This window comes from Podarcis bocagei (assembly GCF_964188305.1).
Source record: "Podarcis bocagei genome assembly, chromosome: 4".
NCBI classification, from domain to species: Eukaryota; Metazoa; Chordata; class Lepidosauria; order Squamata; family Lacertidae; genus Podarcis; species Podarcis bocagei.
Window position 1 is genome coordinate 93,631,543 of NC_138128.1, and position 19,997 is coordinate 93,651,539.

At 41.7% G+C, this 19,997-nt stretch overlaps 1 protein-coding gene across 1 annotated transcript in view; it reads right to left on the minus strand.

Annotated features, from left to right (window-relative positions):
• Window positions 1-19,997, minus strand: part of NSD2 (nuclear receptor binding SET domain protein 2) — a 69,712-nt gene that overhangs the window by 28,690 nt on the left and 21,025 nt on the right. Inside the window, exons 7-11 of the mRNA XM_081191957.1 lie at window positions 16,067-16,211; window positions 15,042-15,119; window positions 13,683-13,801; window positions 9,637-9,718; window positions 8,042-8,157 (exon numbers count right to left, since the gene is read on the minus strand). Of these exons, the coding sequence (XP_081048083.1) occupies window positions 8,042-8,157; window positions 9,637-9,718; window positions 13,683-13,801; window positions 15,042-15,119; window positions 16,067-16,211 (540 nt within the window). The remainder of the gene's footprint in view (window positions 1-8,041; window positions 8,158-9,636; window positions 9,719-13,682; window positions 13,802-15,041; window positions 15,120-16,066; window positions 16,212-19,997) is intronic.

The window sequence follows — 19,997 nt, forward strand, 5'->3', positions numbered from 1 at the left end:
TGAAATACATCAAGAGAATTTGTATAAGCTAGTCCTTTCCATTTGCACAGCCTTATCAATCTCTGGAGCCTGCCAGGCTCTAAAGCAAATGTCAGAACTGTAGCGTCAACCACATAGACCATTTTAAATATACGACAGCTGGATTTAGGATATATATATAATAGCTTTCGTTTGTTAGTAATTCAGTATTTCATATGCAATTCAACCTACAGTGAAAAGAGCATAATGGCGAAGTAATATTATAGAGATTTTAGAAATTTATAATCTCTAAATTAGGAGCCAGAAAACATTTTAATCTGCAACTATAGGAACCTAGGAATCTCCATTATACCGAGTCAGACCATTGGGTCCATCTAGGGTTTCAAAGCAAGATTATCTCCCAGACCTACCTGGAGATACCAGGGATTGAACCCAGCATGCAAAGCAGCAGGTGATCTATACTGAGCTATGACCCTTCCTATAAAACCTATGTTTAAAACCACAGAACAACAGAGATAGTTATTCCAAACAACCTGTACTAACAAACTAGGCTCCTCACCTAACCTTACCGGCCAGCCACACTCCCGGTAAATATCAATACCCTATCCAGTAGCTTTTTGCTTATGCATTAAATGCCAAGATGCATTTAATGTCTTTCTTTGGCCAGCACATTTGGTCATTAGAAAAAGAGTACTACAGAGGTGAAACCACAAAGTTCATAAAGTGAACTGAAATCTGAGGAACGGAGAGCAGAGGCAAAGTGGAGGCATTTAGGGAAACATAAGGGGAGGAATGAAGAATCACATCAGCCTGCCTGGGCATTTGGCGAAAGGGGCTACAATTATTACTATAGAAAGAAGGCTACAAAAATGACACTTGGGACACTCACAGAAGCTTTGTTGGTTCTTATTCATATTTATTGCTGGATGATGTATGTGCAGGAAAGAAAAGTACAGTACGTGTTAGATAACAAACAAGTTTTAGCATGTTGCAGAAACACACATAACTGTGCATGCACGTAACACTCATTTGGCATTTCCTATTAATATAGGAAATGATGTGGTACAGACTACTTTTCTAAAATAAGTTATCATACAAAATAATTTTCTAGCTGATCTAAAAGCAATTGGCTGATTTTACAATGAAGGTTTGCAGTCAAAACACAACTAAAATGTCATTTACGATTTGGATGCAAGATGGCATCCCTCCTACGGGATATATTGAACCATAGAACTCGAAACTCTCATTTTTCGGACACTAACGGTGCTGTTTAGCCAATGGAATTATTCAGCTTTTGCCCTTGACAACGTTTGATGCCCTGTCCCCAGGAACCTAATCCTCATATAAGATAAGATCTACCCATATAACACAAAGACAACTGTTGAAGCCGAAGGGGTTTAATGGCTTATCTTGTCAAATTCCATGTGGTATACTTTGCTACAGACAAGAATTATGTTGGCTTGAAGAGGATAGGAATATCTGAATATACCTTAAAAAAAATGAACTGCCAAATATTTTCTTTGCTTAAGATATTCAGGAAAGGAATTCTCAAAAAAAACTACACTGTTCACTTTCAAGACAAAATTTAACAATCCTTGCTGTTCACATAAAAATTGGTAGAATACACAAGATCACTATATGCTGCTGATAAAGCAAAGCAACCCAGGAGCAAGGCAAAGAAAAATATCTGTTTAGTCTGATAACCTCAAAAAGGTCATGGGAATCAAGAGGTTCACATTGCCTATTTGCAGTGCTTGTGAAACTTAACAATAGCACAGTGTATCACAACACCCAATGCAGTCGACACCTGCAAATTACCCATTTTTGAATACAGTGCCCAATACAACTTATGGTGAAGGGCAGGTGAGAAATCAAATTAACAACAGGAAGGAAGGTAGCAAGTAACTCCTGCTTTATTGATAGGAAACCTGTATTATCTACCTAGGTGAACAGGCAGACCTAACAGACCTAACAAGAATGAGGAAACAGATGCAAAAGTGCTAGACTGGCACAATATTCCCTTGTAATAGGGCAACTCTAGAGGCAGGCAGCCTAGAATTGATGCTAACACAAGTAAGCTTCTCAATCAGACATACTTTCCGTCTTTGGAAGCCTAACCCAGAAACATGTTGAAAATTATTTTCTTTTCCTTTGTTCCCTAAAAATGAATTGCATTCTTGAGCATTCCTGCTGCTGGTGAACACTGTCTCCTGCCTGCTCTGATTTATTTCTAAGGGTTTTGAAGTAGGAATGGGAGAGCGGGATGATCCAGGAGCCTTACTCACTATGTACCACAATAGTAGCTAGCCAGAAGGAGGAGCTGCTGACCTGCTTTTCAGCTCCACCGCAGGGAGAAATTGAGTCACAGCAACTAACAGGGAAGGAGGAGGAGCTGAGACAAACGGCCTCCCCCTTCCCCTCTGTCTGAGCAGCAGTGTATCACTCCGGCACAAAACGACCAGCCCTTCAAGGAGCAGATCTTGGCTTTGCAAGGAAACAGTTCAAAGCTTGCAATGAACCATGTTGGCCAAGCTTTCCCAGCTCAGGAATGATCGTAGCTGTCATACCGACTGCAATTCTAGCCACGGAGGCCACCTCGGCCACCAGCGACAAAGCTGGATACGGAAGTACCCCCAGGCCGTGAACCTGCTCCTTCAGGGGGAGTGCAAGCCATCCAGGGCAGGCAACTGACTAATTTCTCAGACATGGGAACCACTCACCAACAGTGCCTCTGTCTTCTCAGGATTCAAAGCTCAGCTTGTTCTTCCTCATCTACTTCACCATTGCATCCAAGTATTAGTCCAAGGGCTGCCTGGCCTCTCCCGATTCAGATGTTATGGAGAAACAAGAGCTGAGTGTCATCAGCATACTGGTGGCACCTTGACCCCAAACTCCTAATGACTCCTCCCCAACAGCTTCGGACAGATATTCAATGGCACTTAAAGGAACTCTCCTACTGCTACTCTGCACCCAATTCTCAGTCAAGAACACACAACGGACTACAGTATCAAAAGCCGGCAAGAGATCAAGAACCAGGAGCAAAGTCGTGCTCCTCCCATCTTGCTCTGGCCAGCACTGAACCCACACTGGAATGGATATTAATAGTCTGTGTCACCCAAGAATGCTTGCAGCTGCTCCCCCACAACCCTCTCCATCACCTTCACCCAAAAGGAGGTATTTGTAAGGGCGGATAATTGCAAACAATGTGCAATTTCCATTTTTGCAACAGTCAAAGAGATTAAATGCACTACTGGGGCAGGAGAACTGTCCCGGGAATCCCTTCTCCTTCTCTCCTTCCCTTGCTGTGCTTTCCAGGAATTGAATAGCAGGAAGCATTGTCGTCTTTCCTGGTTTTCCATTGCCATTTGTTGCTGAAGGTTACCGCATGGGGGAGGGGTGAAGCAGCGAGGAGCAAAAATCATTTTAAAATCAATTTGCTGCATGGGTTCCATTGAAGTTTTGTTCAAAGTGAAAGGTTCTGCTGCTGCAAAATCTTTTGAGAACCACTAGCCTAAAACCTAACTGATGAAATGGAGCTCATGGAGAAAAGTTCTAACAGTATAAGAAACTTCTCTTCAGTAGTTTTAGAGATGCCATACAGCTTTCAATGAACACATGATAACCTAGCGACCAGGCACTACGGGAAATAATTAAACCTTCTAAAGCCCAGAAAGAATAAGACCATGAAATGGAGCAGAACCAAGAGAGGGTAGGCACAGATAAGCTCTTTCTTCCCAAATGGACATAAATCCACATTAATTCACAAGAACAGAATCCTCATTTTGCCACTCAAGGGTGATAGGGCGTCTAGCACAGGTACATTTAAAAATAGCAAGGATTTCAAATATTCAGGTTGGGCATTTCCTTCACCAATTACCAAAAAGTAATACCCAACCCATGATTGTGAATTTATCTATAAAGACACATCTTCCAAGTTACACGGTCTAGATTCTAGGCTGTCATCTTCAGAGGGAAGAGGCAGGAACTGCAGATCCTGCAAATTCGAAGTTGTTAGACCAAGAGTTCACGGCGTCATAGATACACGTTTCTCTCTTTCAAAAGACTAGCACTGAGTATCTCTGGCTCATTAGTTCAGGGCGAAGGAGGGATATATTACTTGGATGGGAAGCGGTCAGGAGCCGCACTCCTATATACAAGTGCCAGATCTGAATACAAAGCGATGTTCCATGGTAACATAGATGTATATTTAACTGTACTCAACTTTGCTCTTCCATTTTATCCATAGCTGTCTTTATGAAAAAGCTCTGAAACACACTTTATCTTATCATGACTGCATAACAAGGGAAAACAAACCAACCAACCAAACTCAGAAATTTCAGAAGAATGCAAAAAATAAAAAATGCAGAGTTGAATAGCGAGCCCTATCTTGCAGCTATTCAAAGCCTCAAACATTAAAACGCAGTTTGCATCCCAATAATTGCATATATGCAATTTGCAGACTACAGGGGTGTTTTTTGTGTATTTTCAAGAAACGCAAGTATACCTCTATGCTGGGATGTTTCCTCTCTGCTTTTATCATCTTCCAGAGGAAGGAGCTGCAGTTGCACACTTTATGCTCCCCACTTAACAGCTGATGTGTGGGGAAGGGATCCCAAGGGCTTGCTAAAATCTAGCAGTTGGACTTATGTGGTCTGTGATCCAGGGGTGCCCACAGGACAGAATGCTTTACTGTGGTTTGTCCATTGATTTCCACATTCTAGAAGGCACCCTGGCTTCCTTACTCACAAGTGCTGCCACCTCAGGGCTCCCTTGAACCCTGTGTGTACATCTTCACACATTAGGAAACTGATTGACGGGTTTATGCATTTCAAATGGTAATGTATTTCCTAACCAAAGATCCAGAAATGCCATGGGTACCTCTTTTGCCAAGGGCCATTTTAAAGAGATTTCTGTTAATTAAGGCTTTGCCCTGTCAAATCAGTTCTGTAGCTCCTACAGTGCCCTTCTGTCTAGAAAAGGACTTAGATCATGTACTTTATCACCAGTGTCCAGAAGAGACTGCTACACGCATTCTAACATAATCCCAATTATATTGTACTATGCGGATTCTGATGGTAAACTACCCTGACAGCCAACCTTGGTTAAAAAGCAAAGTATAAAAATAAATCTCACTATGTTTAGCGTACGGCCACACTTTTGTAGTGAAGTAGGCCATGAGCAAGTATACTGTCCTTTGGTATAGGCAGTGCAGGACGGAAATTCACATACACAAACGTAAAATTTTAACAGCTTGGAAAGAGCTTTGGCTAGTGCCCACAGAACTATGATAGACAAGGACTATACAAGCTGTGGGAAGAATGAGGAACACTGTTCTCAGAAGCCGGTGCACATGAGAGTGGGAAGCTGGAGTAGATGTCAAGGGGCCTACAATGTTAGCCAAAGCTGAAGCCTATCTGCAAAATGTGTTAAGACTGTCCTGCAGAAACTCCAGGACTTCCAAAACCCCTTCTATAAGAGATCTTACTAGACCCACCCAACCTGCTGATGAATCCTTTCTTGCAATCCCACGAACTATTGGTCACAGAACAAGCCAGAAATGTACCAAAGATGTGTTTGGAGTAATCATGGGTTAGGGGGAGGTTCTTTTCAACCTCCAAGCGGTTAAATGCTTATACTTTTGATTCTAGTGCATGACAGAGCCACGAGGATGTTGGAATCTGAGAACCATGGTCTCCTCAGCACTGTGCAGCAATAAGGAACATCCCTATCTGCTGCTCACAGAACTTTGTGCTAGCCTAGGAGATATAAAGAAATGGAGGAAAGGTGTTTATGAAATCAACTGGCCAATCTGCCCTTAGTGGGTTGACTGTCTCTTACTACTTCTCCTAATGAAAAAAGTATCAGTGGATTGCTAAACAGAGAAGAAAAAGTCACATCACCACTTACCCAGCCTTGGTCACTACTCTAAGGATATTCTCTGGAATTCAGAAACCAATGGATTGGTGTTTGTTCATTAAGTATTTAGGGCCACTGCCTGCAGGACCCCAGAAGAGCAGAAGGCCTTCATTTAGGAGAGATTGTGACAATGATCTTTGCTGTCTGTCTACATGATGCAACACAACGTCCCTCCATTTGCCCTGAGAAGTACTAACAAGCTGCCACCACAATCTCCCTCAGCTTCAGGAAATTGTCATTATAGAATCCCTGTGAGACCGAGCAGTTTCCTTCTCAAAACTACTTCCCCAGCTACCAAGCCAGGAATCCATGATCATCATCTAGGCTAGGTTATTCTCATCTCAAATAGGTGAGATATCCAGCACTGGAGTAATTGAACTCATCATGGAACTGATCAGATCTTCAGACATTTCACCTGTAGTGTTTCCTCCTAGGGCCACTGCGAGAGCTGCTGTGTCTCCCAGAATAATCTGTACCCCCAGAAACTTCAGTATGCCTGAAGTGTAGGCTCTTTCAAATGCCCAAAGGGAAAAGGAGGGAAAAGGAGTCAGAGGAAGGGAAGGTGCAATCAAAAACCATGCCAGATGTAGTTCGGTCAACCAAGTCTATATAAGTATTTTTCAGACCTTCAGACTTGCTACACTGAAAATGCTACCTGGCACTGTGACACTGAAGATTGTTTTCCTGTCCAAAAGGAGGGCCTGGACACCAAGAGCTGAGTGGGGGATACGAAGCAACCAGAGCCAGCCCAGACTCCAGCTAAGAGAGGCTTAAAGTTGCACGGCCCAAACTGATTATTAGTTCAGTGCGTTTATAGAATTATCTAAAAATAATGACTTGGATCCAAACAGTACACTTCTACACGTCTGCTGAGAAATAGGTTCCCGCCTGATCCAGCAACAACCTGAGCCCTACCCCACCTTGTTCAAGAGCAACAATCCAAATCGAAAGGAACGTTTTAGGAATCGCAGGGATGAGGAGGGAAGCTTCTGTTACTTCTCTCAGGAGCCATATTCATTATCCAGACATAGGATCAGAGTTGGAAGGACCCCCCGAGGATAATCTAGTCAAACCCCCTGCAATGCACGAATATGCAGCTATCCCTTATGAGATCAAAACGGCAACCTTGGTGTTATCAGCACCGTGCTATCCAGGCTGGTTACACCGCGTCTGTATTTACAGCAAATTGCAACCATACATGCAATCTGTGATTTACATTGTTGCAACAATAATTACACAGCTTTCTGTGTAGTTGAAATAAACTATAACCTTGGAACAGAGTGTTTAACTTTTTATAGAGATTATTCAATCTATGTACACTTACACTGTTGTATACATTGTGATACATACCTTAGTTATTCCAATTAGTTCCATAAAACATTGATATAAACACAAGATGGCATAAATATATGATACTATTTAATGTGAAATTATGTAACAATTTACCAGAATAAGATGCATTTGGAAGTAAAGCAGTTCCTTAGTTGGCTGGGTTTTTTTCCTCCTTCGGGTTAGCTTTGAGTATATCTTATACGCCAACATACAAAAGTATTCTAAAATGTTCAGAGAAGTTGCCAAACTTTGATTTTGCAATTTTTACACAGCATTTTAACTTGTGTTAGTCCTAGTACAGCTTGAATTGTATGTACATTCGAAGTGTTATATACTGACTTGGAAGCTTGAAGTATGCTCTTCCAGGTGCTTTTCAATTCATTCTTCTACCTTTAATAGTTTTAAAGCAATACAGAGTTCTACACAGAAGGGGCTGACCAAGGAAGAAAGTCACGATAATCATGGGTGGCACTGAGTTATCCAGAGTGCTATTTCAGGAGACACTGTGCATGTGATAGGAGCATCTCTTCCCGAGCATTTGGGTATGAGGAATGCTTTTGTTGGACCCATCTGAGATGAAGTTTCTTTCTGAGCCAGATATTCACCAGCCCTTCCTCCTCTCCCTGCCTTGCACAGCTCAGTCTACCAGTGTGTAGCAAGAAGAGAGGCGGTGAAGTGCAGGAGAGGTGTTCACAGAACAGAAATGCCTCGCTCTAAATTTCATCGCCTTGTTTTATGTGGATTTTGTGAATGGTTTTTAAAAAAAGAAGTTATGGTGTTTTATCTGAACGCCACTATTCATTCATATTTTTACCTCGTTCTCAGTTAAGGAAGCAGAAGGAGATGAAGTTTTGCTATAGGCAAGATCTGACGATTCTGCTGCTGAAGCCCGATTTCGCTTCTTCAGGGGTTTACATGCATCTGAAAGACCTGTCATTGCGGCAAAATAATTTGTTTACAAGGTGAACTTGGAATTCTAACGCATTTTCTCGAATTCTGTAGATAACCTCCCCTCAAATGTGCGGGAACCTTTTGCACCAGACTTTTTAAACTACCGCAGTACTGAACTGTAGAGCACTTTCAAAAGGCACTCATAGTTAAGAAACACTTCAGTTAAACAAGTCTGCACATTTGTCACTTGTTAATTAATTTGTATTCTATGGAACGTGGAGCAGCACGTATTGGATTTTCCACAATTTGTCCATTAAGTAGAAACTGGGGTTTAAAAAATACTAGCAAATTTGTTTTCAAGGATAAAATAGTTTCAAAAACAACCTCACGGTGGGAGTAGTTATGATGAAACATGCCACACTACAACACCCAGATTTCTTTTTTAAGCAACAATCCTATACATTCTTACCTTGAAGCATGTTCCATGAGCACAGTGGGGCTTACTTCTGAGCTCACATTTCTAGGATTGCACTGTCACGGAAGTGTATCTAGACCAATAGCTTTTGGAGACTGGTTCTCTACCTCCCAGGGACGCGGGTGGCGCTGTGGGTTAAACCACAGAGCCTAGGACTTGCCGATCAGAAGGTCGGCGGTTCGAATCCCCACGACGGGGTGAGCTCCCATTGCTCAGTCCCTGCCCCTGCCAAGCTAGTAGTTTGAAAGCACATCAAAGTGCAAGTAGATAAATAGGTACCACTCCGGCGGGAAGGTAAATGGCATTTCTGTGTGCTGCTCTGGTTCGCCAGAAGCGGCTTAGTCATGCTGGCCACATGACCCGGAAGCTGTACGCCGGCTCCCTTGGCAAATAAAGCGAGCTGAGTGCCACAACCCCAGAGTAGGCCACGAGTGGACCTAATGGTCAGGGGTCCCTTTACCTTTACCTCTCTACCTCCCACTCCTCATCACTGCTCTGTCGAACTAAATCTACCAAAACGGCATGGAAAAACGCAATGCTAATTGAATGACAAAGGTCTGAATTTGAATTCTAAGAACTGCAAGCAGAACAGAGGTTTCCGGTCTTGTAAAAGCTGTTTCAGAGGGTCAGGGGGTCTCTCCAACACGGCGTCTGGTGTGGCGTAGCACCGTAGATGCAAGGGGCCAAATGGGCAGTAAGATCCCACTTTGTGTAAACACAACTGGTCTCTGTTCATTGCCAAGTGCGCCACCAGGTCCAAGCCAAAGAATCCTGTGGCATGTTAAAAACTAGCCCATAGAATGACTGAGGGGTGGGGTTCACTGCGCTCTACTTTACCAGGTATGTCTAATGAATCCCATTCTTCACAATATTAGAAGAAGATATGGGCCAACAACAGCAATACAGGAAAACAACAACTCATGCCAGCATTCAAACAAAGCCACACTTTTTCATCAAACTAGGGAGTTGGCAATCTTCAACAACTGGAATTTATAAGAATTTAATTGAAAATGTTACATCAAAGCTTGTTCTGACCACATTACCTGACTGGTTCTTTTGTGAAGAAGAGGTTTCTGTGACTTTAGCTGAGTTTGTTTTTGCTGTTTTGTCATTGCTTGTCTCCCTCTGTTACGAAATAAAAGTAAAAATGAAATGAAATGAAAAAATAAAAAACCTAATCTGGATAAATGTGGACATTACCAGGCAAATGTCTTTGTAATACAAAACTACAGAAGATACTACAAAGGTTAAAAAAACCACATCCATCTCATTTATATGGAATCTCTTGAAGGTGAGAAACTATCAGTCAAAACGATCATTTATTAGTATTATTAAAGGTGTATTAGTATTATACAAACCTGTTGCAGGCATGGTCTATCCAGAACTCAGTATTTCTGTAACCATAAATCTGACTGGTGCTTATATCAAGGGTTTCTATAATGAATTTTAGAAGGTGCTAAACTGTGTTTTGACTAAGTCAAGTTGATAAAAGTATGAAATGTTCCATTTATACATGAAATTACATTGTGTTCACTAAGTTAAGGCCACCCAATTCTATTCTCAATGAAGACTGTGCTCACTTATTTCCAGTGTATGGTTGCCAGATTGTGAAGAGCAAAAAAGAGGATGCTATGATGACTCTCATTTTAAATACGCCTACTGGTCATGTTCTGCGGATGCCTGATTATCGTCTTCCAGAGCAAATACTCTATTCCGTATTTAAAAATAGAAAGTGTAATGCTGGTGGTCAACAAAAGAGGTTTAAAGACTGTCTCAAGGCAATTTTTTAAAAAAGTAGTATAAACACCCACAATTGGGAAACATTTGCCTGAGAGCGCTCCAACTGGAGAACAAACAGCCTTTACCAAAGGTGTAATGGGCTTTGAAGACACTCGAACTCAGGATGCAAGGGAGAAATGTGCTAAGAGGAAGCCATGCTTGGCAAATCCACACTGTGATCAACTCCCGCCCGGAAACCTATGTCCCCTCTGTGGAAGGACGTATGGATCCAGGATTGGCCTCCACAGTCACTTACAGACTCATTGTTAAAACCGTGTTTATGGAAGACAATCTTACTTGGCTACGAGTGATCGCCAAAGAAAGAAGAATAGAATCTGCGATATATTGCTGAGGGGGGCAGGAGAAGAGAAGAAGAAAGCATGAGAAGAGAACAAGAAAGCAAGTCTTCAACCAGCATTAAAAAATTGCTTCCAGTAGCACCTTAGAGACCAACTAAGTTTGTTATTGGTATGAGCACACGAAAGCTCATACCAATAACAAACTTAGTTGGTCTCCGACAGAATCCGTGAACGGGGGAAAGAGACAGCGGATGAAGACTGGAAGAAATTTAAAATTTATCTTAAGAAACACTACAAAATTAATGAATGCTAAAATGTTGAGGTTCTTAGTAAGAAAAGGAGATTACAGCGACAAAAGATTAAGTAAAAGAAAAGAACAAATAAGGAACTAAATTTGATAAAAATCTACTTAGGACTTGCTGAAATAATTTTGGGAAATGGGATGCAGAAAGGGGAGGTTTGGGGGAGTCAGAGAAATGAGGGTTATGAAAAAAGGAGATGAATTTATGCATGTTTGTTTTGTCTTTTTATTCGTTTGTACTGTTTATAAAAACTTTGTAAAATCAATAAAAACTTTTATATATATATAAAAAACAAACTTAGTTGGTCTCTAAGGTGCTACTGGAAGCAATTTTTTTATTTTGCTTCGACTACGGCAGACCAACACGGCTACCTACCTGTAACTTCAACCATCAGTTACGTCTATGTCTCATCCAGAAAGTATAGCCAGAGACATTTGGGCAAATTTAAAAAAATCCACCCGGACATAAATTTTACCCCTGAGAAAGAGAATGTGTCCTGGAAAAAGAGGACACATGGACACCCTAATCCAGTGTAAAGAACAGCACAAAACTGAAACCAAAGGAAAGAATTTCCCTCTCTCACACACCGACAGAAACACCAAGACGTTGCAATGTTATCCACGATGCTGCGCTACCAGGGACAGTATGATGTTCTTAATGTGGCTGATTACAGAGGCTGCTTCAGCCCATTCAAAGCCCTGGAGGGCTCCCTGCCTGCAGCCGCACCATCTGTCAGCGAAGGCTAGGAAGCACTGAGCTTGCTAAACCTGTACTTCCCCTTGCCACCCCCAAGTATGGCAAGCTCACAGCAGCAGCTCCTGAAGGGGTTAGGGCTGGAGTTATTCCCTGGACAGGGGAGGAGCAGGGAAAGACTGGTGGCTAAAAAATAAAATAAAAAATGGGTTAAGCAAGGGGACAAAAGCCAGTTTGTTCTAGGCTTTCCTTCCTATTGGGATTCTTGTGGAATGGAGCCCTTCAGCATTCTGAAGAGGCAGAGGCAGCTGGCCTCTTGGAAGCCAAAATACTTACAAGCAAGGCTCTTAAGATTTGCGGGCTGTTTTCCCAACATTATGCAACAAATATATTGCTTTACTGGGCAAATCATAGACACAAGCTGCTGCTGGAGCAAAGTAACCAACAGCATTTTTTAAAAGAAAGACAGTTGCACTTGTTGAAAAGGACAAGCTGGTGTTGAAAAGCTCCATATTCAAGAAAATGAGGGCTATCCATCAGTTCCTAAACCTTCTTCTCCCCTTCCAATTGTTCAGAACGCTGTTAGACAGGAACGGAATCCTCAAATTCCAAACAAGCAGAACCCCCCCCACACCCAATTTGCACTCTAGAAAGATGTCTGAATCAAGCCTTAAATATACTAAGTTATAAGTTTATGGTCTAAAAGATTCTTCCATGAATGATTAACACTGAAATTCTGAGTACACATTCAGGTAAGAGTCTCATTTGTTTAAGATTAAGCTTTACTTACGTAAAGTGTAACTTAACCAACAGTTCTGCAAATTCTGGGCTACCTTGAGTAAGAACAACAAAGCCCACCTCATGCATATTTTCAATTTATGTGCAAATACCTCCATCATGAACAAGAACTGAGAAATTGCTGCACTCATAGAATCAAAGAGCAGAAAGTCAATGCACTCTAATCCAAACCGAGAAAACACCAGCCCCACAATCAATAGGAGCCCACAGAAACCTACTTTATTGTATACGGATTTCTGATACTGAATTGCACAACACTGAAAGCAATTTTAAGCATGCATGTCTTACCCTCAAAATTTGTTTTTAAAGGTTGTTATAAAATATATCCCATGATCTATGTATTAAAGATGGCCACTGGTGTTCACATGACTGTAGTGTACAATTACATTTTGCATAGTAAAATATTTCAGAAAGTTGCCCTATTGCTCTGCACTGCACAAACTGGGATGCATTCAGAGAAGAGCAACGAAGACGGTATGAGAAATGGTTAAAAGATCTGGGTATCTTTAGCCTGGAGAAGACATTATTAAAAAACTGAAAGGCCATCACACAGAAAAGGGCAAAGATGCGTTCTCTTCTGCCAAAAGGCAGGACTAGATCTAATGAGCTTAAGTTCCAGGAGAGCTAATTTTGGTTGAACATTATTAGCAAGTGAGCGTTTAAACCCAATGTGGAAATGGTGTGTGGTCTAGCTATGCTCGTTCTTTCTCACTTATTTATGTCCATCTTAATTCTGGAATTGAGGCCTATTAAAATTCAGTGTTTCTGCCCCTTTGCTCATTGTGAAGGGTAGTTAGATATGCAAATAGGTCTCAGATGGAAAGAGGATTAGTGCTCCAGGAATGCTACATTAAAAAAGCAGCGATGGCTCTCTAAAGCAGTGATATTCCTATATAGTGTTCCTGAGGAAAAGAGCCATGTGAGTTATTTGTTTTCCCAAATACAGTCCATTATTCCCCCCCCCCCCGGCTTCCTGACACCTTTCCCACTTGGCAAAAAGGTCCAGGAAGAGTCACATCCAATGATGCATATGACATCCTAGAGGATGTATTCAAATACACCCCAAACTTGTGTTCTAAATTCATTCTGAGTAACCACATCATAGCTAATGCATTTGTTTGCAGTGAAGCAGAACATTATAGAAACTCTGAAAAACTGAAAGATATAATCAAGTCTGGTGCTATTATAATGTACCAAACAAGCCAACAATGTAGTTACCTTTAGGTAATTCTTCTTATCCATCCTGAGCCTTTTCCTAGGAAGTTCCTGAAGTTCAAAATCTTCTTTAGGTTTCCTTGTCCTCTTTATTGGTTTCCTTTTATTTCCATGTAAGTTACCTTGGAGCAGGGGGATGGGGGGAAACTTACATGAAAAAGATCTAAAGCTCATTTAGAAAGTATCTTGAACTCATCTAGTTTTCATCAGTTTTAATATGCTTTATTAACCCTTAAAAGCCTGGGGCTTGGAAGTCCTGTTTCTAAAACTAGTTTTACAGTACAAATCTTTCAGGGCTAAGCTTCTTATCAAAACAAACCACATGGTTATTGCGCAAGTTAACATTCATTTTCTTGTTTCAAGCAATTTACCAATGGACCCACAATTTGAAGTCTTACTCTTGGTTTAAAATAATTTCTTCCAGGAATTAAGGTCTTATACAATAGAAGGCTTCAGTTACCCCTGTCTGTGAGATCACTAGTGCCATTTCTCCCACAATTTGGCAGACGTATAGCAATATATGTAGCATGTGAATTTATTTTGTACGAAGGCCAAGAAAACCCCGTTTTAAATGTTCTGTCTCAATCAAAGCCTAGAAGAACAGATGCCATCAACACCCTGAATGTTTACATATTGAGGGGAGATGAAGTAGTCAAATTCCATGTTACAGAGAGGTAGCTCCAAGACAAAAGGGTCAGCAGCCAAACTATGTTTCAACAGCTCTGCTCTGGTGTAAAGACTTACTTTAAAAAAAGGCAAACTTCTTAGCAGTCTGAATCTATATGGAAAAAGTAATAGTAATGAACTTCATCTCAGCTGCTTTCCCCATCTCAGCAGAAGTGCCTTGAGGAGCAGCTGCTTCATGTAACAGTCCGAACTTCAACTTCAGAACATAATATGATATCCTGTAACAAATGCTAATAAACTATTTTTTTTTACAGCTACAGATAACTGTCCAGACATGATTCATGTCAATTAGGAAGCTTAAAAATACCACAGCCAGCAGTTATTATATACTACGCCACTGCTTTCTGAACATAATATATTGGAATAATCTATACTGGCATACAATGGTGATCATTTGCAGACTGCTAAAAACATGCCCAAGCATGAAATACATATTGTATAGATATGAAGTAAGCTATATTCATTTTGATTATTTTGTAGGACGAAGCTATCAGGAAGTTGAACAAAATTCAGCACTACAGCACTCAAGTATTTAATTCGGGAGCCATAAAAATTCTGAAGCCAAAGGAACACAACATCTGAGAGAAAAACGATGATTTGTGAGCAATTACATAAAAGGCAGACTTAAGAATTACTCATAATGAATTAATAGTACACAGCACAGATTTCAATTACTTCTGGATCTTGATCTCCTTTTAGGGGATTCTTGAAACACTTTACGCTTGGCCTCGCCCATATTCTTCTGTGACGAACCTTTAGAGATACAGAATGTTGTGCAGTGTTGTTTGTTTGTGTTTGTTTGTTTTAAAATAGACATCCATTATTTTACACATTAAGACAAAGCTGTTAACTTTCCCACAAGATGTTATTTCATACACAGATAACAAAACTGACTGCACTTTTTATACATTTTTTTCCAAAACTGACAAACCTGTCAAACACACCTTCATTCCACTCATTGCCCAAAGCAGCAACCTGATGGCTTAAAATTTCCATAATAATCTAATGAAGTTAATATGCTAAATATTTATTACTTTATTACTACTGCTACTACTTTTACTGAGAAAGATCACTAATATAATTCCCTCCCTTTCTCCTTCAGGTTTATTAATTATTCCAAAGAACTTTTAGTACTATATCGGGATATTGAGCGAAGTGTTAATATCAACCAACCAACCAAAATGCCTTGCAGGCTGTGATGCTATTCTAGAAGACCAGCACAGTGCTCAATTGGTCATTTATAATTTGGAAACATGCATTTCTGATGTTTATGCATGTGTCAACAGTTTCACTTATTATAAAGGGAAATAAAATTACAAATGACACTGTAATTTTAAGAAGTCTGATTATGTTTAATGATAACATTTAAATGCTAAGGTTATTTCTCCTCATTTCCACCATTCTCACTTTGCTAACAGTGAGGCAGCTGCTTATAGACAGGAAAGGAATGAGAAACCAGCAATATCTAAACAGTAGTTTTACACAGAAAAACTCCGCAGAACAATGACCAAGAAATGCAGACATTATTGACTTTTATTGTAAAGACTGCATTCACGGCTATCATCACGACACACCAAAATTAGAAGTGGAGAACAGCAAAGTCTGCCCGCCCCCCTACAAGTCTCAAGCTGTGTGCTTAGGTTAACACCACCACATATATTAAACTTAGTTAGAGTATACTAGCACAGTTTTACGTTTACCAGTGTCTTCTTCAGATTTAGGAGAGGTCACTATGGCAAATTTTGTGTTATAGCGTGCTTTCTGTTTTTCACTAAGCATGTTCCACTGTGATTCCAGCAGCTCTTCAATTTCGTCACTTGATGCATCTGGATGTTCAGCAATCACCTGAACAAACATAATACTTGTTCAAAGTAGGAATTAAAACATATACATAGTTAAAACTAACACTCTGCATCTAAAAGTAATAAAGTAGAAATTAAGGTTCCTTTTCATACTGTGGGACCCAGAAGGCAAAGTATTTATTTGTATGCGTTTATGTATGCTTATTAGCATAATTTAGTAATCTGAACTGGCTTTACATTAATTTGAACATTTTATTGTGCTTGCTGTTATTTTTCCATTTGTGTACAAAGATTTTTGAGTTCATTTTATAAGGAAAAGTGGAGCATTTTTTTCTAAACAGGTAAATATGATCTGTAATTATGAAGTGGAAAACTTCTGATCTGGCACAGCATCTGTGATCCTCCAGGTGTTGTTAGACCCAAGTCCCATCTGTCTCAGCCAAAACAGTCAATGGTCAAGGAGGATGGGAGCTGTAGTCCAGCAACATGTGGAAGGCCACCATGGCCTGGGGTCAAGAAACTGAGCTATGAGTCAGGAAGTCCCCGGTTTGAGTCCTGTCTCTGCCATGAATTCTCTGCTCTCTCACCCTTTCTTCATCGTCTCATGGAAGAACAGAGCAAAAAGCCACCTTCAACTTAGCCTTTTCTGGGCAATGCTGCAGGCATTCAGTTCATTCAGTCGCTCAGGCAATTCCTCCTTGCTTGCCCTTGCTTACAGATTTTCGCCCTGTGCTTTTTTTAATGCTGGGGGAATCACACTGCTAGGCCACCCTGCTGAGCAGCTGCATGCTTGGTGCCACTGCTGAGAGCACTTCAGTCAACCCATGAGTATAGGAGGGAGGGGTCAGCCCAGCAACTACAAGATCTGTGATGTTGCAGCAGGAAATGCTAACCCAGCCCAAGAACTGCCAACAGCTACATGCTGGGGGGGGGGGCATTGCAGCTGACAGCAGCTTGCTCAGCATCCACAGAGGGGGAGCTAGGAGAGCTGTTCACCACCACCCTGAGACTGGTGATGTACTAGCTCCTTCAGAAAAAGTGTAACTCCATCTAGAGCAGGACACATCCCACCCATCCGGTCTAGGTAACCACCCACAAATAGTTCCTCAGTTTTGTCCGGATTGAGCTTAAGTTTATTGGCTTTCACCCAGTCCATTACTATGGCAAGACACTGATTCAGCACACCTGCTGCTACACCTGCAGCCGTAAAGAACTAAAGCTGTGCAGCATCAGCATATTGCTGACGGCACACTCCAAAATGGCGGATGATCCCATTCAGTGGTTTCATATACATTTTAAACAGCATGGGGGATAAAATCAAACCCTGGCTTCTCAACACTGAAGGTTCCACAGGGTCGTACAAAACTCCCTAAGTGGTTGTCCAGTTAGCAAAGCAATGCCACCCACTCCCAACAGCCTCTCCACAAAAAGCCATGGTAAATGGTATCAAAAGCCGTCAAAAAATCAACAGGGGCACACCAAAAAAAGGCAAGAGGACAACCAAGGCAGATAATTTTCCATTTTCTCCCAGAGCTTTGAACATGACACCAAGTGATTGACAAACCAGTAACCCCGCCCAGCAGTCAAAATGACCCATGGAGGGTGAGCAAGTTCCCTCAGATAGATCCAGTTCCCCATCCCTGACATAATCTTTGTGGACTATAATCCAGTTCATCAGAAGCCTGAAGTGTCATCCTAATTTGCAGGGGCACACATCATTCCATATAGGCATAATAAGCCACCACTATATAGTTATTTAAAAGCAGATTCCATAACATTCCATGAAGACATGGGATACATTTAAGGAAATATCAAATGTCCAGGGTTGTCACCTTTTGTTTCAATATATGTTATCAAGATGGTCTGCTGGGGGATTTCTTATGGAACATGCCAACTATTTTGTCAATTTAAGGGAGGATGAGGAAACTGCCTGCCTGCGGGGGGCAGGTGCCCAAATTTTACCTGTGAGGCAGCCCCCCCCATCAGCTGACATCACTGCCCTGACTCCCACCATCAGATGAAACACTCCAAATCTCAACTCAGGAAATGCTGAAAGCTTTATTGATAAAATCAACACACAGTCTCAGCATCAGCTCTAAGTGTATGGTTCAATGATCCACAAGTAGGAGTTTTTGGATACACAGCTAGACATAAGCAAAGGCATCCCAACAATGGACTCGCCCCTCCTGCTCTGGTCCCAAATGAGAAGACTCTGCTTGCAAGCGGGTGCTCCTGATGGGAAGGGGCACTGGCGATGGGACCTGTGTTGAACTCTCCAGCTCTCATCACACCTCCAATTCAACCAGCTCCACTCATACTCCAACTATCTATTGGGCTACCTGGGAATTTGGCTCTGAAGAGATGGAGAAGGAACTGGCCCAGTTCATGCTGCCTCCCCGAGATTGGCGCCTGCCAACGGCAGTGCAAGACTCTCTCACTACCTGAACTTTCCCCCACTGTCAGCTGTGGGGTCCTCTTCCCCTTCCTGAGAAAGATCCTGACATTCCCACTCCATCCCAGCTGAAACTACAGGACCCATGATGGCTGGGAGGACTGATGGGTGAGAGAAATGGAAAGGGACGTGTTTCTCTTTAGCACAACTTTTCACATGGCGAATCTGCATCTGCTGCCAAAAGGGGCATTTCCCTCCCTGATTTGGGAGGGGGTTCTGTACAAATATACATGGAGTCCTCTGCTAAAACAATAAAGGGAAACCCCCTCTTTCAGCAGGGGATTCCGACGCATAGCCCCTCCCTGAATCAGGACTTCCTACTAAAATGATGCCCCCCCCATCATTTTAGCAGAGGATCCCATGCAAACCTACATGGGACCCTCTGTTAAAACAACTGTGGTAGGGAGAGAGAAACCAGTGTTCGAAACCCTCCCCCCCCATTGTTCTAGGAGCATTTTGCAACAGGGAATTTCATTAGTGCAAGCAGTTTCTGAGCTCTTGCGCAGTACTGCATCTACAATTTCAGATTAAAACTGCAGAGTGGAAGGAAAGGAGGACCTTTTTCTGCCTCCCCACTTCCAGTCACTCTCTGAAGACTGGGTAAGAGACCCTCTTAAGAATATTAGGGAGGTGGGCAGGGGAAGGACTAGACCATGTGAAAAATGAACATGATATTTTAGCTGCAGTTCGTTCATTTTCAACTTTGTAGTCTTCTTATAAAAAAGCATGCCTAGACATTCCATTGTTGCACCCATAATCTAGGCTCCTAGCGTTCATATCTCAGTTTCTAACACTGTCAGAAACTATTCAATTGTTCAAAACGTAAAAATAAAATGACAAAATTATAGATATTTAATCTAGTGAACAATTCTTGCGATAGACTGATTTTTGTTCTTTGATATGTAAAAATCTACAGCACAAATGACAGTGATAATGGCCTGGTTTGTACTATGGTTGAAGACAGAGAAGGTGAATCTCAGGCTAATGCAGCCCTTTAGTCTCCTCTATCCAGTCCTTGGGACCCAGGCCACTATCCTTTGCCAGGCTACACCCTTCACTGCCTTTACTTCACTCCCTCCTCAACTGCTGGAATGTGTACTTGAACTGTGATGCCTTTTGCTTGCGCGGAGACAAGAGGATGGAGGAATGGAGATGGGGTTGAAACATTTGGCTTTTGTGTGGCTGGAATGCAACCTATTGTGCAAAAGGTGAAAGTCTGCCTACTTTTGACTCTGGCCTCACCCACTTTTGGCTCTGGCTGCATCCACTCATGAAGATTCCAAAACATTACCCACAAAGAAATGTGGTCCTAACACTGAAAAAGGTTCCCCCACTGTGAACAAACCAGGCCAGTCTGGCTTGCCTAATCATCCAAAC